The 22607-nt window shown below is 38.2% G+C and overlaps 1 protein-coding gene across 8 annotated transcripts; it reads right to left on the bottom strand.

The window, feature by feature from the left end:
* Positions 1 to 3614: 3614 nt before the first annotated feature.
* LOC135638870 (protein COFACTOR ASSEMBLY OF COMPLEX C SUBUNIT B CCB2, chloroplastic-like) lies at positions 3615 to 22607 on the bottom strand. 8 transcript variants are annotated; one of them, XR_010496775.1, is made up of 10 exons: positions 22266 to 22605; positions 22064 to 22176; positions 21894 to 21965; positions 18386 to 18529; positions 16920 to 17079; positions 15892 to 16124; positions 14836 to 15122; positions 14393 to 14688; positions 4276 to 4379; positions 3615 to 3895 (listed from the first exon to the last, which is right to left on the bottom strand). XR_010496775.1 is itself a non-coding variant. In XM_065152378.1 (7 exons), the coding sequence occupies exons 1-6, from the start codon at positions 22531 to 22533 to the stop codon at positions 15904 to 15906; spliced, it is 978 nt and encodes a 325-aa protein (XP_065008450.1). In that variant the 5' UTR covers positions 22534 to 22605; the 3' UTR covers positions 3615 to 4385; positions 15892 to 15903. The 8 variants fall into 8 exon arrangements, 4 of the variants coding, with proteins under 4 accessions (XP_065008450.1, XP_065008449.1, XP_065008451.1 ...); XR_010496773.1 differs by having other exon boundaries at positions 3615 to 4379; XR_010496774.1 differs by lacking the exons at positions 14393 to 14688; positions 14836 to 15122 and having other exon boundaries at positions 4276 to 4385.

Below are 22607 nucleotides of genomic sequence, written 5' to 3'. Positions count from 1 at the left end.
GGAGGGGGAGTTTATATAAGCGGGAATCGTACCCTCTGACTTCTGATTCAAACCAGACACCAAGACTAAAATGATCTCCGTAATGGTGTGCGCATTCTGCTCTGTCTGCGTGAATGAGGCGTTGACTTTCTCCCTTTTACAGGGCATTCAGAAGTCAAAGGAATTACTGATTCGCGTGCACGGTGACATTCTTCCAATTGGAAGCGTCGTCGTCGGAGGGGAAGAGCGATATCTGTAGATAACCATTTGACTTTTCTTGTTGTCGAGGGAACTTTTCCAAGCCGCTGACTTTTTGGCTTTTCAGAGCTATGCTTAATGTATGGGTCTTCTTCTATTCCCCTGCGGTAGTAAATCCCAGCACGTCAGACCGACGCCGACGGAGGTATGCATGAGGGGATGGGGTCAAAATGCTGGTTTCTGCTAGCTGCTGAGGTTTCAGTGGTTTCCCACTCTCCGGCCAACTGTTGACAGATTTAGAAGATAATGTATCACAATTGCTTCAGATTCTTTCTCGTCTTTTCTCCTCTCCCTATTCAGCTTTAAATCTAAGCATTGTCGAGAATTAATTGTTGTTGAGATATCACTTGTTATCGAAAAATAAGAGAAGAGAAGATAAAAGAAAAAGAAAAAAAATCAAGCAATAATAATAATAATAATAAATTAATAGGAACAATAAAAATATTTTTTTATTAGTCGATATCCGACCTACTTACAAAAATTGAGAATTTAAAATCTCATTCGATAGATTTAGATTTATCAAAAATTAAGGACATAAAACATCATTCAATTAGTATTGTCATTTTCACTTATTAAATTTTGAGATAATTTACTAATTAGTAGTAAGAAAGATGTTGGGATCAAAATTTCATCTGCAGTCCTATAATAACAAAATATATTAAATAAAGAGTATAAAGCCAATCAATATTATCTGATCACACATGAGAGCTAACCACCATAGACTCCTATCTAATTTACAACTCAGATTCTAAACAATGTGTTATTCCAATCATAATCAAACTCGAACATTAATAACAACGTTATCTCAACACAGGTGGGGGGGGGGGGGGGGGGGGGGCCTCTGCAACAAAATTTAGATCTCCCAAAGTGTCAATGGCGGTGGGGCTTTGACTTCAAATCTTGAACACTTGCAAGAACATAAGGTACAAGTTGGTTGGTTCGTCTGAAATCTTCCGCAACCTCTTCGTTAACAAAGAGAAGAAGTAGCTGCAGCGTCGTCTCCTCCATTCCTTGTGCAACTGGTGCGCATCTTTGATCGACTCCAATACAACGGGAGCTGTTTTAGTTCTGTATGAACTGGCGGTTGGCACTGATGGGCCATTGTCTCAGGAGCTCGTATGCTACTTTTCTTTGGTATAGTGGAGGGCATCGCCCACCGAAAGTTTTATTCTTGGCCATACTGTGAGCCAGCTTGCAAAGAAGGAGGAGAAAGGGAAAAAAGGAAGAAAGGGAAAAGGCAGCACAAAAAGGACAGTAAAAGATGATGCATGTTGGCCATGCACGACGACTGGAGAGCCATTGCATTGACAGTACTGCAAGCAGATCCTGTTACCTTCAAGCCAAATCATGCATGTACTCTTCTTATTCCTGTGCTTATTCTCCCCATGGTTTCAGCTTATTCTGGTTTCTCATTTCTACGCCGGTATTGGTTAATTATATGTGGACTCCATGTTGAAACTGTACTTTCTCGAAGGTATTCTTCTAAGGTTTCAGTGTGCTTTTTGCGTCAGAGTGGGGCTGAGGCACTCGTTGGCCACCTTCATGTTGCTTTGCTTGCAGCCTTTGGTTCCCCTCACTATGGGTCATAGATGAACGAACGATTTGTTTTTAAGCCCTAGAGAGTAGGGTGACATGAAGAATGAAGTCTACCTTCTTTTGTTGTCATGGCTTTGGCTCATAAAGAAAAGGAACACAGAATAACAACCATAAAAGGAACAGTTTCAGGATTCAAACGAAGCTCCACACCGCTGTGCACAAAAGAAAATGGACTGACTGGAGCATCATGTGCCGTCATGTACTCTAAAAGTCATACCTAATATATGAAAAATGATATCTGTGGTGAGAATAAGAATGCGTATAAAATATTAACTTTTACATGACTCCAAATCAGCGAAAGCCTCATGCCCTATGTTGGTTGGTTGGGTTTACAATTCTCTTAATTGTTATGGGCCAACCCTTTCTGTTTCTTTCTTATCTGTGTCAATATACATAGTTGATTTTCTTTGTCATCGGTATCATAATTTTATCGTCTATCCGTATTATCTCGCTTCATTAAGAATCACGTTTCTGAATTAAGTTTCTAAGAAGGAAAAAACTGCTTTAAGACGACTTTGAATTGAATCTCTAGAGAGGAGAACGTTTCTTCAAAACTACTCTCACAAGACGAATCCATCATGCCAAAAACATCATTATCTCACTTCATTAAGAATCATGTTTCTGAATTGAGTTTCTAGGGAGAAAAAAACTATTTCAAGATGACTTAAAAGCTACTTCAAGATGACTTTGAATTGAATATCTAGAGAGGAGAACGTTTCTTTTAAACCACTCTCTAGAGACGAATCCATCACGCAAAAAAAATCATTATCTCACTTCATTAAGAATCATATTTCTGAATTAAGTTTTTAGGAGGAAGGAAAAAACTACTTCAAGATAACTTTGAATTGAATCTCTAGACAGGAGAACGCTTTTTCAAAATCACTCTCTCAAGATAAATCCATCACGCCAAAAACATCATTATCTCACTTCATTAAGAATCATATTTCTGAATTGAGTTTCTAGGGAGAAAAAAACTACAAGACGACTTTGAATTGAATCTCTAGAGAGGAGAACGCTTCTTCAAAACCACTCTCTCAAGGCGAATCCATGACACGCCAAAAATATCATTATCTCACTTTATTAAGAATCATGTTTCTGAATTGAGATTCTAGAGAGAAAAAAACTACTTTAAGACGACTTTGAATTGAATATGTAGAGAGGAGAACGCTTCTTCAAAACCACTCTCTACGCGAAAAACATCATCTACAGAACTAAAATCAATTCAGATTCACATATGGATGGATGGTCTTGAAAGATTTTGTTTAATCAACAGGTATTTATTAATGACATTACGCTTTCTCGTAAGTGTAAACAAAAAAACTCTTATTAACCCAGGATCATTATCAGGGTCATGCACTAAATAATTATCATGACGAGTCCAAACTACTGTTCGTCCCTGGAGGAGAGCAGGTCCGTCAAGCATCAATCAGCAAACTTCGTCTTATTGGTTGACCACGCACCTGCAGTGCCGTGACGTAATCGGTGGCAGGATTGGTCGGAAGTGTAGATTTGGTCTGGTCGTCATTGTTGATGTTTAATGAACGATGAGACTGACCTGTTGCACCGACACCTTAAACTTACACACAAGAATCGATGACCACCATTTTGCCTCAATTTCCATGTGCTACATGCCCTAATAGCTCAAGATTGTCAAACACCTGACTTCGTAATATGATATTCCAATAGTATTGTTGAAAAATTAATATCATCCCTCCGTGATTCTGAAATATTGAACAAGTCTAACATATTACACGATGCAAGGGCAATTAGAGTCACAAAGATTAAGAAATGTACAACTATATACGTAAGAGAATATCTCAACCCAAGCATTTCGTCTCTTTAAGCCTTTGCCTAATATGCTCAATCCACAGAGCAAAAGAATGCATAACTATACAGGTAAGAGAATATCCCAAACCGAGGACTTTGCCTAATATTACACCCGATAAGTTAAACTAATCGGCCATTATGCGATCGTGCATTCGTTCAAGTCTTCAAGCCACCACTTAATGTGCTTCGAACTTTATACTTCGCTGGACCCATCCGTATGCAGTGGTGGTAGCACCTTCATATGAACGAGACAAACAAAAACTAGAAAGTCTAAGCCACTAAAAAATTGGTTCCTTGTACAACAAACATGAACAAGGTGTCATTCACTATATCACCATGTGTAGCTTAACATTTTATCCAAAATTACTGAGCTGAGGAGCAAATGCTGATCTCCATCACTATGTTACTCTACATTACCTGGCAGGGAACTTATACCGCAATTGACATTATAGGTCGCGCCTGTTGATAGACTATTCCATGATGATACCAAATGTTTTTAAAAGATGGGAGCAAGTTTCATTCCAACTTGGTCATTGCCAAAGCAGGAAATAACTGCATATCAAATAAAAACTAACGGTATTATTAGAGTCCAGCGAGATGATTGTATAATACTACCTGATACAGGAAATGAGTGAGGTTATGAACCCAAAGGCTTTGGTAACTTGACGTTCGGTGAAGCAACCCGATGGCAACCACAATACTTGTAGATGATTTCGCCTCTAATTCTCCAATTTTGTCAACAAAATTAAAAATAAATAGTGAGACAACAGTGAGAAATTTAAGTACTTATGATAAAAAATATGTACAACTATATAAATAAATATGTTCTTGTGACCACAACTACCAACTTCAAGACATTAAAACAGTCTATGCATTTAACATAATGAATGTTTCTAGTAAACTATCGCTTATCACTATGAGACACACTTTGTAAGATGCTTTACAACACGATATTGATGCCCTAGTTAAACAATAATCAGAAAAATAGTTTATCAGTAATCTTTGCTACATAAAAAATAATTGACAATATGGATAACACAATTATATAGATATCACCATTAAGCCATGATATGATTAGTACCATGGTGTTGTCACTGAAACTTCGGTAGCCAATTAATAAATTTAAAAAGCTAGAAAAAAACCACTTACCGATCAGCCACTGGTTCACAGTAACTTAATCCCTTTCAGGTTAATAAGGAAAGCAAGATCTTGATTACATCATACTTATAGAAGTATTCCTATTTGGCAAGGACCGCCTTATCGTATCAATCGATGGTATCAGTCCATAGGCGGATCGAAATATACTGGTTGGTACTAGCATACTATATGTATATACTAGGTTTTGGAAAGAAAAAGCTAAAAACTGATAAGAAATTTACAAAAAAATTATTTTTTAATCCTAATTTAATAATAATTTTAGTATATTTAATTAAGAATAGAGTGTATATGAGGCATAAATAAATGCATAAGACCGATTAACCCTAAAGACCTCAAATTTGAGCCTAATCATGTTCACAAATATCCATTAGTATGCTGCTAATGATTTGAAATGATAAATAAAACATAGAAAGAAACTAAATACCTTCAAATCGGATATAAATTCCATTAGATCCAGAGTTCAAATCCATCTTTTATCCAAATTAGTAGCTTGATTACCACTAATCGTCGATTAGAAACTTTAATCACAAGCGAGAGTTGAGAAAGAGTGAGAAAATAAATAAGAGTTAGTGACAATGAGGGAAGGAGGAGAATTAAAGCCCCAAAAGAGGCCCCAATGGTCAATTCGATGATTGGGGTCAAACTTGACCCGATTTGGATTGGTATCAATTAAATTCTGACCGATATCGACCCATATCATTCGATACAACATGAGTTTCGATCGTATCAATCGACACATCACCTATATTGGCCGATATTTAATCCTTTTCCTGTGTACCGCCCGAAACAAATTTCTCCAAGTATCGATCAACTATCAAACCTATACATATCGCCTGTTTCGTACCATTTCGAGCGATATGTCAAACATTGCTATTTGGTAAATATTTTCCTCTAGACTAGAATGTCTATGGTATTCTAGAAAACATGATCAAATGCAGAGGATAATCAAGAAAGTAATGGAGGAAGAGCATAGAGTAGAACAAGATAATTTGGACAAGGGAATAAGAGTTTCTCTCAAATGTATTCACTAAAAAAACTTGCTACAACACACTTATTTCCAACTCACACTTTGAAGGTTACAAAGCATAGCTTAAGGGAAGACTCTCAACACAATGTACGATATTTAACCAAGGGGGTAAAATCCAAATTGGATTCTTCCCATCTCTCGAGTACCAAATTTTAATTTAACTTGTTTACTATCATGCAATGAACTTATTGCTATGAATGTGAACAAGTTAAATACTCTTAACATTCTTCCCTGCTTAAACTTATTCTTCTTGTACACCAAGTTTCATTCGGAGATATTTGAAGACTTTAACTTTTAGGGGCTTTGTAAGAATATCAGTCACTTGTTCATTTGTTCTTGATGAAGTAGCTCTACATGTTTGTCCTTTGACATGCTCTTTTATAAAATGAAACCTTGTGTTGATGTGCTTGGATCTCTCATGGTAGATTTGATTTTTGGCTAGGGCAATAGCCGACTTATTATCAACATAAATCTTGGTTAACTTCTCTTGTGACACAAAGTTCTTGGAATAGTCTTCTTAGCCAAATTACAGGACAAATACAATAAGATGCTACCATATATTTTGCTTTATAACTTAATAGAGCAATGATAGGTTCCTTTTTCGAAGGCCATGTGAATGCAGCTCCTCTAAGATAAAATACGAATCTGGTTGTACTTTTTCAATCATTATAGCTTCCTGCCCAATCACTATCACTATATCCGATGAGCTCTAAACTTTTAGATGATAAATAGAATATGCCATCGTCAATTATCCATTTAATATATCATACAATTCTTTTGGTGGCCTTTAATGAGATGCCTTATGAGCTTCCATATATTTACTTAACAAGCCAACTCCAAATAATATATCGGGTCGAGCGTATGTTTAATATCTTAAACATCCAACAAGACTTTCGTAATAAGTTGGATTGATCAGTTTCCCTTCTCCTTACTTGGTTAGCTTGGTGCCACATTCAATAGGTGTATCAATCGGTTGGCAATGCCCAATTGTCACGGACAAACTTCTAAACAGGATGTTTGATGTAATGCTTATGTATGTCCGTGTCTTTTGATATGTTCATGCTCTGCACAGCATATAGAGGGACGGTCGAAGGCTTAACAGTCCCACTTTAGTTAGGTTGGTGATCGTTTTAGGCTTGTAAATAAAGGTTGTGTCATGTGGACACGTGTGAGATATTTTCGGTCTGTAATGGACCATTTTACCCTTTATTGTGCAACTGTTCAGAGCTTGTAAAGTCTGTTTGTAATTTGAATTGCTTATGAAGTGTTTTCGAAGATGTTTGCTTGTGGATCCCGAGTGAGGCGTTTTCTCTATCCCGTTCTCTCTTTTGTGGGTCCTAAAGGACCATGGGAGGCTTCGGGGAGGCTAACCTTTGCGGACGGACACGCAAGGGTGCCACACGACTTAGGCAAAACCAGCTAAGTCCGTGACAGATGGTATCAGAGCAGGACAAGCACTCGTAGAAACATTTAGCATGCAAACGTGGGAGACCTAGCGGGGCTGCATTGAGGGCAGTCAGCACACGCACGACCATTTGGGGGAAAAAGGGCATGGAGATGTAGGGAAAAGGAGTCGCTCGGAGGAGCGAGCATCTGAGATTGACATTTAAAGGAATAGCCAACCCTTCGCGCAAGAGGCACCATGAGAAAAGACAAGCTTGGAAGAATGTGGAGCGCACAAAGGTTGGGATGGCTGAGTTTGAGCTACGGCTCAACATTGACAACTATACTTTATGGTGCTCAAGGCAAGCGAGGCGCTTGGTAAAGGATGAGACCATCCAAGGTGGAATGAGTTGCTCAGCGACCGAAAGAGTTGTGCAAAGCTCACAGAGGTGATGAGAATTGCTAACTCAAAGAATTCAGTACTCATGTATGGGCTTGTATGCGGACGATGGAATGTTCGCGGCCATCCCAAGGCGACCGAAACTTGGCGCCATGGAGCATTGAAACTTTCTCTTCGACATGTGAAGGATACGTCCGTAGGAGGCTGAAGGGTGCAACGAGTTCAGCATGTTGCTAGGCCTTGAGTGGTGCAGCGGGGGCTGTATTGACGTGGAGTCGCAATCTAGCAAGTGTGTTTGCAGGAGGCAGAACAATGCACAGTTTGTTCAGCAGATCGGAGTAGTCCAAGGGGATGGTGGTCTCCGAAACGAAGAGAGATGTTGCTCCAACGGGACAGTTATCCAAGAGGGATAAGTCCCGGCTCTCCAAAGGGAGAATTATGTTGGACAAACCTCACAAGTTGAGGAGGAGTACCTCAACAAACAACAACTCCACGAAGCTCAATGGACTGAGCAAGCGGCAAGGAGTCGTCGCATGATCTCGCTCTAGAGAATGCATTGGTAGATGCATTGCGAGATCAAGTGGCGGAGCGACCCAAAGCAACACAAATGAAGATACACTTGGAGTCGATATGGAGATTGGACTCAAGGGAGGGCTGACCTGTGGAATGGTGGGTGCGAGGGCCACCATCAACTCAATGCAAAAATGAGGAGCGGAGCAACTTGGGTGTAACTTGACGAAGTACCCAAGCCGCATGAAGGGAGCCAGCATAGAAGATGGAACATAGAGCGGAGGCATAGTGCTTTCCTTGAACAGAGGTCAAGGACATGAACCCTTGCAAAGGCAAGAGCAGGATCATGTTGTTCCATGGGTCATTCATTCTAACGGAGTAGACTCATCTTGCATGGTGCCAAAGACGAAGGGAGCTTCTGGGCACATGCACCTTATCTTAGAGGAGCATTTGATGGAGGAACTAAGGCGACTCAATTTGCGGAGACGAAGTTGGGTTTAGAAGGCATTAGCACGGGGCAAGAGGACGCAGAGGCGGGTACTCTTGAAGAATATGCCATAGTGTTGCCATTCAAGTTGCTATGAAGGAAGCAATGCGCAGCGAAGATTATGCTGGTAGGGGCAGAGGCCCAGGATCCAAACAATGGTGCACTAATTGCAGCAAAGTCGGGGGACTTTGGGAGCTACTAGGTGACGGACTGTCCTAGAGCGGTGCTTCATCTAGGTGTGACCCAAGAGTGGGTGGATGAAGGTCGATTGCCAAAGGAGCGAACAAAATCGAAGGTGGAAGAGACCCTGCGATGTATTGGCAGAGGCCACACATGAAGGGTTCACAATTCGAGTTCATCCCACAAGGATCAGAATGCAATAGAGATGTCACCAGGAGGCGACATGGTGCAGTGGATCGTGGTGGAACAGTTCGTGGCAATGCGATACACACAACCTAGTCCCGTGAGGGACTAGATTATACGAAGGTATGATCGGGAGCTATTGGAAGTTCCACTTCGGTGAACAACACGACGGTAAGAAGGGCTATGGATTCAAGGAGTGAAGGTCATGGTACTGCAGAGGCGGGTCTTCCGTGCGTGCATCGAATTTTGCATCGGATGAAAGCCTCGATCATCAGCATATGAGGGCTGTGTTCCACTAATGGAAAAAGTTCGAATGCAAGTACCAATAAGTCCCATAGGAGGGACTTGATCATGTAGAGGTATGATCGAAGCAGCTAGAGAGTTGGACTGCTCCAGAGCCCATATTCGCTTAAGGGAGCCCGACAAGTCAGAGGACAAGGTCGAGTAAGCGAACGTTGCTACCAAGGAAGCTAAGGAGAATAGAATCGGTGCAAACCCTACAACGTGATGGCAGAGGCCATGCATGAGAGTTGCAGTCTGTCTTTCCATCGACCAAAGGGAGCTGCTCGGAGAACACAGAGGTGTTGAAGCAGGGGGTCGAAAGAAGCGAGGAAGCAACGACGAGTCCAGAGGGACTTAGCTACCCAAAATCAAGCATAAGTTCAAATGGAGGTGGACTCAGAGGAGTGCCACAGAGACATATCTACTGATCATGAAGAAAAGGGATACAGATGCGAGGCGACGGATAGTAGGGCCATGGGCATGGCAACGCCATGGTACCGTAGAGGCGGGACTTCCATGAAAGTCATTGATTCCTTGCTCTCATGGAGAGAGAGCGCTTGGTCATGAAAGGGGCCGAGGAGGCGAAGCATGCAGAGGCAAACTCCAAGTACCGTGACAAGGTTGAAGGGCAGAGGTCAAGGAACTTTGTAAGACCGGTGTCAACGAGTTTCTCATCAATATAGCCGAAAGTGAAGGACTTCGGGTCATGCAAGAGTGCATGACCAAGGAACGAAGCAGGCAGTACGCGGTGCTGTACCTTCGCTACTCAGGGGAGTAGGCGGCATGGTTGATGGAGAAGACGGTACAATCCCAGAGACGACCAAATCTATTAGAGAATTACTCCAAGTTGGGGTGAAAACTTCCTGCATTCCAGAAGTTCGATGGCATTAAGAAGGTGAATCACAGTAGCTAACTCAACGCAAGCAGGGCAAACACTTCAAGTACTTCAGAAGTGTGAGCAAAGAGTAGGCGAAGGCCAGTAACCAGCTCGATGCATGGAGTACAACCTCGAGGAGGCGGGCGAAGTCAAGTAACCATTGCCTTCTCAACTCTTAAGAGAATGGACGAAACCGAGTACCCCAATTCTCTTATCTATCCAGCAGAGGAGTTCTGCATATGTTCAAAGACCCTTCGAAGATAATGGAAGACAATAGTTGTCAAATCCTTACCAACGGTGATCAGTGTTACTGAGAGTAGATTGTCCGCTTCATTTCCCAACGAAATGTCAATCGAAAGTGGAAGTGATGCGAACCTACTTAGATGTGACAACTAAGTGAAAGAAGAGTCAATGAGCAAATTTTGTAGAGGAATGACCCAAAACTTCAGAAGTTTGCGAGGCGATGCTCGTTAAAGCTCCAACAAGCATCCACCCAGTTCAAGTAGCATGAGGCATTTAAGAAACTAGCGCAGTAAGGATGGTCTTTTCCTTCATCTAGAGGATCCGCAGGAACCAACATGGATCAACACAACTCAACCAACCCCACACTAGAGTCAGAGTCATTGGCGAGTTGAAGCAGCATGGTGGATCAAAGGTTCGACTACTCAAAAACAACAGCGGAGAGCAGTTGGGAGCCAAAAGGCGCATTGCAGCTAGAGCAGAAGATTGAAGACTCAGCAAAGGCGAGGAGTTGTAGTGTCAACAAAGGCTTCGACGAGGATGTCGAAGGAATAAGTGGGGGAGAATATCACGGACAAACTTCTAAACAGGATGTTTGATGTAATGCTTATGTATGTCCGTGTCTTTTGGTATGTTCATGCTCTGCACAGCATGTAGAGGGATGGTCGAAGGCTTAATAGTCCCACTTTAGTTAGGTTAGTAGCCGCTTTAGGCTTGTAAATAAAGGTTGTGTCATGTGGACACGTGTGAGAGATTTTCGGTTTGTAATGGACCATTTTACCCTTTGTTGTGCAACTGTTCAGAGCTTGTAAAGTCTATTTGTAATTTGCATTGTCTATGAAGTATTTTCGGAGATGTTTGCTTATGGATCCCGAGTGAGACGTTTTCTCTATCCCGTTCTCTCTTTTGTGGGTCCTAAGAGACCATGGGAGGCTTCGGGGAGGCTGACCTTTGCGGACGGACATGCAAGGGTGCCGTACGATTTAGGCAAAACCAGCTAAGTCCGTGACACAATGGAGAACTTCTTCAATATCTCTTATGTATAGCTTGCTTGTGAAATAAACATCCCTTTATTGCTTTGTTTGACCTCAATGCCCAAGAAGTCATGAGCCATAAGTCTATCATCTCGAACTCCTTTATGGAATGCTTGAATTCTTCGATCAAAAAAGAATTGTTGCCTGTAAATATTAGATCATCTACATATTGGCATATAATAAAAAATCTCTATGGTAATTAGGTTTCATGTAGAGCATGTTTATAAGAGCACTTAGAAAAACCACTTTGGGCAAAGTATGTGTCGATTCAAGAACTTTATACTCTTGGTGCTTGTTTAAGCTCATAAAAAACTTTCTTCAATTTGTACACCTTGTTTTCTTCTCAATATATTATGAAAGCAGAGGGGTGTTGCGCATAAACCTCTTTTTGAATATATCTGTTGAGAAATGTCGACTTGACATCCATATGAAAGACATCCTATTTCATTTAAGCAGTTGAGATGAGCAATCTTACTCTCTCCATCCGAGCTACTGGTGCAAACACCAACCAAGCTTTATGTTTCTCCACCTCTACCTCTCCCCTTGTATTTATTTTTATTTTGAATATTTATTTGACTCCAATCACCTTGTACCCTTTGGTAAGTGTAGTAAGTTGCAATATATGATTTTTGTTAATGGCATGCATCCCTTCATTCATATCATTTCTCTATTTTTCTTCTTTATAATCCTCTTTAAATGTTAATGGATTATGACATGCAAAAGACACAACAAAGAATGCTCATCGTCATCAGTATCAATTCTTCGAGTCATCATATATCTCTTAGATCATCTTTGTCCTTCTTATAATTACACTACTTGAACCATATATTGTGGTTCGTATTCTGACTTGTCTCGGTGACACCTCATGAGAAATGTCTTCTCCATTTACTTATATTGTCTCATTTTCTTTTGAAATAGTATCTTGTTTTAGTGGTTCTTCATTGTTTGAACTCCATATTTGTCTTTCATTAAATTCAACATTTCTTGACATCATAATTTTCTTAGTGATAGGATTATATAATTTATAGCCACTAAAATTCTCACAATAACCTAATAAAATACATTTTAACCTTTGTCTTCAAGCTTTGTCCTTTTTTTCGTCTAGTACTTTGGCATAAGCAACACATCCGAAGAATCTTAGGTGGTCAACTATTAGCTTCTACAAGCTCGATACCTCTTCTAATGTAACATTGTCAATTTTTTTTGTCGGAAACCTATTAGTAGATAAAAGGCACAAGCAACAACATCTCCCCAAAATTTTTCTGGAGTCCTTTAGGTGTATTTCGAATCATATTAAGAATAATCCTATTTTGTCATTCAGAAACTCCATTATATTGAGGGGTATAAGGCATGGTGCGGTGATGTATAATTCCATTGTCTTTACAATAACTTTCAAATTCATTTGACATGTATTCACCTTCTTTATCTATTTTTAAATATTTGTTTATAACCATTTTGTGTCTCAACCAATTCTTAAACTTTTTAAATTTATTAAACACTTCTTTCTTCTCTTTTAATAAATAAACCCATGTTTTGCCACTATAATCATTGTGACATTAAGAAAATACCTATTTTCGCCACTTGATGTAGTAGTGATAGGATGACATACATATGAGTGCACTAAGTGAAGCCATTGCCTTACTCTTCTTATTGGAAACATCTTCAATAGCCGCCTCTGCTGCTTGCTTTATTCTTAACAAAGCTTGGTTGGACACTTAATCTTTGGTAAGCCTGCCACCATGTTATTCTTCTCCAAAGGCTTCAAAAGCCTTAAAATTTAAGTATTTGTATCAAAAAACTCATGGTATAAAATCATCCACAATACTAACATTTAAACAATTTGTTTTGTTAGTATCCAATCGTAGAATAAATCAAGGATTTTAATTTTGAATAATACTGCCTGTATCGGGCGGTACGTATCGGTCCGCCAGTAGACCGGTACACGGACCGCTCGCTATCAGGCGGTACCGCCGTTTGGGGTTGTTTCCGCCTCGTTACCGTCCTAAATCAGACAATGACTAAGGGAAAAGAAAGAAGAGGGAGAAGGATGGTATTAATCGAGGGAAGAAACAAAAGGGAGAAGAAGAGAACCTGGAGACTTCCCTCTTCTTATGTCGGCGACTTCTCCTCATGCACACGGGAAGAAGAATCCTCGATGTCGCGGGGAGAAGAGAGGCAACGTCGCGAGCAAAAAAGAGGAGACGTCTCCTTGGCAAAAACGATTATATATATATATATATATATATATATATCGGCGACGTCATCTTGGTTTTCTGCTTGCGCGGGGAGAAGAAACCTCAGTTTCTTCTCCCCGTGCCAAAAAGGGCGATGAGGTAGTCGCCTTTTTTTTACTTTTTATATATATATATATATATATATATATATATATATATATATATATATATATATATATATATATACCGAGCGATATGCCGAAATTATACAATACCATGCCGTACTGAACGAATCTCGAAACTCCGGTACGATACAAAATTTCAATCCTTGGAATAAATATCCTGTTCTTAGTCATTTTCATACAAGAGATTGGTCTTGTTTTTGTCACGAATTAAAAGAAATAAATCTTTCATTTTAATATCATATCATTTTTCAAGCAATTGAATCAAGCTTAAAATATTATTCAAATATTATTCAAATATCAAGATCATAGTAAACACTTGAAATCCATACTTGCTTCCCATTATTGAGCTCAAGAAAAAAAATTATCTTTGTCTCTTACAGGTGACAAATCATCAAAAGTTGCTAAAGTAATTTGCATTAGTTTCAACAAATAGTTCGCTATAGCCGCTCATATGATTGGAAGCATTTGTGTCTAGATACCATGTCATAGATTGGCTATCTTTTATATCATCATTAGCCATCAGTAAAACAGGATTGTCATTTTTTTCTTTTGTATTTGCAAAATTTGCATTCTAACTTGCATTGTTGGGATTATAATAGCATTTTGTCATACCTCCAATTTCCCTCGTCCACGGCCTCGACCTCGACCTCTTTAGCCTATGTTGTCTCATTCACTTTGGTTGTTTTGTGCTTCTTAGGTAGGTTGACCTCTTCCTCTTCCTCGTTGCCCATAACCTCTACCTCTTTGAGACTTTGGTTCTCCTTTGTTCTCAAGAGCAAGTTTAGTTTGTAGAGCTTGCTCTAATGACTTGTCTTCTCCTTGTCTTGTAAGCCTTTGTTCCTTTGCTTGAAGATAACCCATTAGTTGTTCCAATGACATTTGTTCTAGGTTTTTGGATTCTTCAATTGCTACGGCAACAAAATCAAACTTCAGATCTAAATATGTTAAAATTTTCTCCATTACTCTTTAGTCATTTAATTATTCACCATTACTTCTCATTTGGTTAATAATAAAAATAACTTAGGAGAAGTAATCGGAGATTGATATAGAGGTACCTTGTTGTAGTTTTTCAAATTCATCTCTTAAAGCTTGTAGGTAGATCTTTTTTTCACTTTGACCATACCACCAAATGCTCTTTGTAAAGTATCCCATGCCTCCTTTGATGTCCTCGATGGAGCAATAATCTCGAACATTGCTTCATCAAGGCCTTGGTAACTTGTGAACAAGGCCTTCTTCTCCCTCTTTCTTTGATCGTTAAGTTGTTTCGTTGCTTCATTACCCATTCATGCTTCTCCCTCCGCACTTGGTTCAACAAAACCATCTTTTACAACCTCCCATACATCTAGAGCGCGTAACTTTAAAGGGTTACAAAGCATGACTTTATGTAGCCTAAGGGAAGACTCTCAACACAATGTACCACATTTAATCTCCTAAGGGGTAAAATCCAAATAAGATTCTACCCATCTAGAGTACCAAATTTTAATTTGACTTGTTTACTACTATGCAATGAACTTATTGCTGCAAATGTGAACAAGTTTAATATTCTAAAAAATAACACATCAATATGAGAAATTTTATCTAATTTAAAACAGTAAGAAAGAAAAGGAAAGAACACTCAGCTGATCACGAAAAGAAAATTATAGAAGAAAAATAAATAGTAAGCTCCGAGAGGATAAAATCATTTTGTTAAAGGTGAATAAACACCAAAGAGTAAAATAAGGAAAAAGATACAGTAAATGGCTATTTAATTATAAACCAGAAAACCAAAAAAAAATTGTGAACCAGAAAACTTAAAGGAAAAGAAGCTATGCTGGTTGGCAAAAGGAACGAAAAGGTAGGAGAAATATACCATGAAAACAAAGTAAAAGATGGAAAGGGAAAAAAATACCATCTAAAAAAGTTATCAAACACTCAGATTATGCAGCACACATGAATGAATCCCAAAATACCCTCTTCTAAAAGAACTCTAAGAAAAGGATGCATGTCAGAATAGGACTTTATAATATTTCTAAACATGCATTTGACCCATGAAAAGCCAAACCAAGTCATCTAAATGTTTGATGTCTAAATCAAATATTATGGATAACAGAATAGTATGAATAGCTGTATACCTCGTTGAGATGTTACAAATCCTTGGAAATTTTATGCAAAAATTTATTAGCAACTGCTCTGATCCAAGCTCTATCTTTTTCAGAATATGCATATTTGACACTGGATGCCAGCAGGATAAATCCTTCATTCTTCATTGCAAAATTAACAACTGGATCAGAGGTTCTGATCACTGGTTGTATTAGCGCTGACAGAGTTCCTTTAGGTAGTAGAGTCCCAAGTTCAGATTCTGTAGCTAGCAAAAGAAAATCACATTCCGGCAAGAGAAAACAACAATTGGACAAACAAGGAACTGAGAGAGAGTCAAACCAATTCATGTTACAAAAAAAGGAGAAATTAAACTTCATCTTCCACTAGAAACTGTAAACAACCATCTGAATAGACTAAATAAACTAACACGCTTAAGAAGATATGCACTGTCGCAAAATGAAATTTTGAAAATAAAGATATCAATTCACAGTAACCAGGATGTTTCCAGGTATTAAAATGCAAATTATACAATTTTCCATGAGAATGTTATATGCATGTCATTATGAAAAAGCATGTTCAACTGCATCATATATCAGGAACAACATGCAAATTGACCCACGGGAATGGCACATAGGTTTCTTCTTTAACTTGGAAATGTTTTCTCATTCGTCATATGAGTAAATAACTAAAGAGACACCTATGAATCATATGTTTTCTTTCACATATATTCATGCATGCACAATCTAGCATGCTTTTTGGGGTTGGTTGCTTCTATGACAGCATATAAGGTCTTTTCTAAAATAATTGCACAGATACTCGGTCCAGTGATGCAAAAATCCCTTGTCATTATCTCTAGAAATCTGATGGATGAGAATGGCACTTCATTCTTAATTTGATCCATCAATTGCACCATTATTACCCAAGTTGTTTGAATATTTTTATGCATTATAAACAGAATATTCTTCTTGGATAATTTTCCAGCCTATCTGTCATTTGTTAGATGAGAGAGAATATAGCTAAGGCTCTTTAACCTTTTTAAGGGAGAAAGAGAACATTTTACCTGAGCATTGAGGAAAGTATAACATGTCTTTTAGGTCAAAAAACCCAGTCTTCTGAATCTGACTATTGAACCAATTCAGTAGATGATCTTTTGAAGCATCTTTATCTTCAGGTGTATTCCAGTAGCCACGTACGCATATTACATCATTAACTGCTATAATCTAGCACCAAAAACCAAAAAGAACAGTTTCAATATAATTTCTCATATTTAAATTTCCTGTTGCAGTTAGTTACCAACGTAACATAATGCAACCATTGGAATCGGTCAATGGTACTGATACTATGACAGAAAAGCCGAGCCAATGACTGTTCAGAGAAGTCATTTTTAGGACATAGGCCCAAGTGTATTACAAACCAACTCCACTTGGATTAAATGTCTATTATCATAGCAGCTAAATGTAGAACCATGTGAATATTACAGTACAGAGAAATCTACTACTCAAACTAATATTTAAAGATCAGGATCAGAAATTAAATGAGTCATTAAAAAGAAAACTGGGGATTGCATGGATTGGTCAGATTAGATGATACATATCTGAGGATTGGGTTTTAGCAAAATCATTTTATACAACTTTTCAAATGATAGATTATTTACATTAAGAAATTAAAGTTAACACTAAGTTTTTTGTTATTAATTTGAAACTTCCATGAGGTTAATCCTGCGTATAAGCACAATTTCTTATGTGATATTTTATGATCTTATTATATGATAAGTTTTACTCTGTTTAACATATAATAGTATTTTAGCACAATCTTGTAGTCTATGTTATAATATTGATATTGTACAATATGTAAATAACCTTGCACAATATCATATACTATATTTTCCTAGCTAATCAAAAAGCAAAGATACTGACTTTTTGGGAACTTCAGGTTCAATACAGGTTGATTCTAGATTAAGATTAATCATTTTTAAAACCATTATTCAAACAGATAAGGTCAGGTTCACTAGGTACCAAACTGATCAAAAAGAAAACTTATTCTCAATCTAAGCTAATGAGTTTAGTAATCCAAACACAAGCCCAGTACTACCCAAAAGACAAGTGCAGACACAATTTGCGTGGTTAATTTTGCTATGTTTGTGGTTTTACTCTCTTCTACCAGTTTCATCCAAGTTTAGATTGTGTGGGTTGGGATCTCTCAAACACTTAACACATTGCATTTCCATTTTCAGTATTCAGAGTATATGCCAGAAATTTGAATTTGCTTCAAGTTGCCCAATCCATCAATGTACCCAACACTCTGTTATCTGGAGCCTGACCAAAGTGGTTGCATACACAAGTGACCACCTCAAACCTCGTATTGAATCAATCAATCATAATCATCTCAGTGCAAGTTTTCTGTTGGTCAAGCAAAATTCATCTTTCTCCATCCCAAACATGCGCCACCTATTTGTCAGTTATCTTTATGAATAATCTCTGCTCTCACCCTTGACACTACGGTTTCTTAGTGAATCTAAAATAATACCACTGACATGCTGTTCGTGTTGCGTAAAAGAGCATACGATGCCCAAGCCAGATCTCCCTTCTGAGTATCTAGGATGTCATTTGACATGAAGAATATTTGCTTATTTTCTTCTGGTATTGATGCCCGATCTGTTGCATTTGCACCCTGAACAAGTTTCAATAAAAGAATTAATAACTGAACTAAATGATGAACTAGCGAACAAGGCATACCAATGTTCCAATAAAAAGAATCCAGAGCAATAAATAGTGAGCAACAATCTCTATATGTACCAGGAAGCCCAAGATTTAAAGAGAGCTTTCATTTTGCTAAACAGTTAGCAACTAGAAAATAATCAGCTATGTAACATGATAAGCTACTATTGAAACAAATATCAGCACAAAGAATATATTTGTGGTTCACAGGTAGGTGCCCGTTAAGATCTTGGTCTAGTGTGCCTAAAGACACTGATAGCAGTAACAAAGTTATATCGCATTAGTTACCAGAAAAGCAAACAAATTATATCACAATATTGTCAAATGAAAGCAATGGTGTTTTAAAATAAAAGAAGGATAAAAATGTACCATAAAATTGATATTTTACTTATTAGCTTCCGGCACTTTTCAAAAGAATTTCTTGAACAACCATACAACTAGCAAAAATAGCAATCATCATTTTCCAAAATCATTCATTAAACCATATTGAGATGTCAAGTTACATGGAGCTTTTCTGAAACTAGCATAAGCAATGCATAATTTACATATTCATTGTAGGTACAATCAATGATTGCAATTTCCCTCAGACCAGTAAACCGTTATGCAAGTATACGGACCGCCCCCAGTTAGGGTGGTCCACTCCGGTTTGGTCCAATTAACAAAATATCTTTATAGTTAAACTTCTAGATTCAATTAGGCTCACGATTTCATGAGCCCTCTTCTCCGTAAGCACGGACCTGCTGTCATTCATACCTCTACGTGCCCATCGTACACCATTGACCTCTTTTCGACTATTATGCTGCCTCCTCTTCCTCCACTGCCTCTTTTTCTTCCTTCCTCTTACTCCTCCTTCCTCTTCCTTCTTACTCTTCTTTCTTTACCGTCTCCTCTTCTTCCTTCTTCTTCGTCCTCTTCAATATATACCATGGTACTAATACTGACGGTACATCTCAATCCGACCTGGTGTGGTATGAGATTGTGTTCCTTGAGTACAATAAGGATCAACATGCTTCTTTAAGTGCTTCACCATCAAAATATATGATTAAAGGTAGCAAGCTAGGAGATACCTATATAAACTCTAATAACTTCATATATGGTTTCTAAGATAAAGTGACCCAAATAGTTCAAGCTTTCTTCTTATTTTAATGTGTCACAAATAATAACCACAGATGACACAGTACCATAGCTTGCAGGTCAAATAAAGGAAGACTGGGACTATATGGACCAGTGGGATTGATCAACCTGAAGGTTAACAGTAAAATAAAATCATAAATAGTAAAATGTCATGATATTTAAAAAATATATAAAATAAAATTTGAAAAAAAATATATATGTTAAAAAAAACTTTTACCCTCATATTTAAAAATATTTAACTTTTAAAAAGATATGTAAAATCAAAATCTAAAGAGATTATGTATGTATATATATATATATATATATATGTATGAATATATATATATATGTATGTATATATATATATATGTATGTATGTATATGTATGTATATATATATATATGTATGTATGTATATATATATATATATATATATATATATATATATACATACATATATATATATACATACATACATATATAAAATAGAAAAAAAAGGAGCATAATCATATCATACAAGGATATTATCATTATATATGTGAAATAAGGCCAAAATTTATGCTCAGACAACTTAGAGATACCAGTGGACCTCAATGTATCCCCATAGCTTCCATCAAAACTAAAGTTCTCTCTTTCTCTTAATATATACTACAAATAGACTTCTTTTTAAACAATCATATTTTCTTCATTGCTCATATTTACTTTTGGCAGGTTCTGCCTCCCTGCTCTAGGGGCATCCTTTTTGTCATTGTGGTTTGCAATTAGCACAAAGTTGTTCTATTTAAGTTAACAAGCTGAAATTTCATATTTCAAAAGTTCAAAGTAGGAAAATTGCTACCACTTTTAGTGCTTTTGTCCAGACCATTTTGCACAAAGCATATCTCATTTCAACAAGGCATATACCTTGAACCTAGACTCCAAGAGAATACTAACATGCACCTTAAGCCTTGAACTTCAGTTGAATTGTCGAGTTGAGGTCTGTCATGCTATGATTTTATTGAAGAATTACAACTATGTTAAGTTTGTTCCAAGTGAGAGTCCACTTCATATTTTGAGTCCATTTTTATTCTCACTGCCACTAAAAATTCCAGCTAATCAATCAACCAATTCAACTTAATAATTCTAAAATAAAAATTATTGAGCCTTAATACCAATTTGGGGCATGTTGACAGTTTAAACCAACTGAATGCATATATTTTTGAAGCACAATGACGCTTTTCATGAGAAGCCCTTGTAGGATATGGTAAATATCTGATATTCAGAAAACACTGTCAATGTTAACAATAGGTTTTGATACTTCTGACATTAGGGTAAAGCATACTATACCAGAATAGAATTCATAAGTATGCAATAAAAGATAAAGCCATCCTTAAAACATGTGCCTTCAAAAAATTAGAAAAGAAAATTCAGCCAGCTTTGGACAAATGTCAAACCAACATTATTTTAGTTTCTTCAAACATGTTTGAGGCCATAGTTCATCCCACAGTGATGGAAATCAAAACCATCCAAATCAACCAACCTTCCTCGACACCAAATGTTGAATGTATAGTGTATACAATACTTTACAAAATACTAAAACCAACAACCACAGAGAGATAAGAGACAGGGAGCTACCACACACATACTGCCTTAATGCACAAGAAAATCCACCAAATCAGTAAACCTTTCTTCCTCTTCATGTTTGCATAGTTATCATCCAGCCCTATGTTTTGACTAGTTGTGTTTTGCACAGTTGTCATCCATTCTGACTTTACAAAGTTTTGTGATGAATGGTTTGTAAAGAAGAAACAACAACAAGAAATTTTTTGAAGAATGACTTCTTTCAGACTTATATATTAGATTCAACAAAAAAATAGCAGTCACACATCATGATTTTGCAAATGCACTAGTTCCTTTAAATGTCTATAAACTTCTATGACATGTTATGCAGAAACATCAAAAGTAATCCCATTTTCTAGAGCTAATTGGTCCATAAAACCCTCTACGTCGTTTATCCAGCGATTGTCAAACTTCAGGCAATCTATTGACGTTTCAATTAGAAGTCAAGCTGGCTTAGAGCATAAATGTCAGGAATCTTGGCCTCTATCAACATAGCAAGTAACAAAAGCAGAATGGCCTCGAAAGGTTTCCCTACCTCAAGAAACCATTGGCCCCTATCTAGATAGAAAGTAACAAAAGCAGAATGGCAACGAAAGGTTTCCCTACCTCAAGAAACCTTCCAAGATAAGGGAGGGCGGTCGAGAAGGCGGCCAAACACATCCCAAGAGCCTCGGTCCTCTTGATAGATAAATAAAAAGGTCAAGAAATCAAATTCTCCGAAGCAAATTGCTGTAAGTTGAACCCAATTCAAGAAAACCAAAGGCAGATCGAATCACCAGCTGAGCGGGAGTAGCAGGGGAGGCGGAAAAGACGTGGTTGAGTATGATTAGGAATCCGAAGGCGATTCCAATGTACCTCGGAAGGTAGGACTCATCAAGACCCGGAATCCCTGCGATACGCATCCAAGAATGATCAACGAAAATGTAGGAGGCTGAAAACAGGGGCATAGAAAATGGATGGGGACAGAGGAGGGGTGACCAAAAGTGAAGCGGAGGACGGAAACGTCGAGCTCTTGCTGCTGCTGCTGCTGCTGCTGCCGAGAGTTGGAATCTTGGGCTGCGACAGTGAAGAGGCGGAAGCGGTCTGGGGTTCTCGCGAGGCGGAGGACTAGGGAGGGAGGAAGGCTTGTCGACGGACGAAGAGGCGGCAAGCGGCTAATGGCGAGGCCTTCGCGAGCATCCTGGTTCTTGAATTGGAGCAACCACTTGGAGCCGCCGGCGACCGACACCGCGCACCCACTCGCCATCGGTCTCTTCCTCTGCCGCCCCTGTCGACCGCACTCTGTTACAACGGTGCGCTCTGGATAAGTAATTAAGCGTC

The sequence above is a fragment of the Musa acuminata genome, chromosome BXJ3-5 (genome assembly GCF_036884655.1).
Source record: "Musa acuminata AAA Group cultivar baxijiao chromosome BXJ3-5, Cavendish_Baxijiao_AAA, whole genome shotgun sequence".
NCBI lineage: Eukaryota > Viridiplantae > Streptophyta > Magnoliopsida > Zingiberales > Musaceae > Musa > Musa acuminata.
Note: the sequence above shows the minus strand (reverse complement) of the source record. Positions and strands in the feature narration are given on the sequence as shown.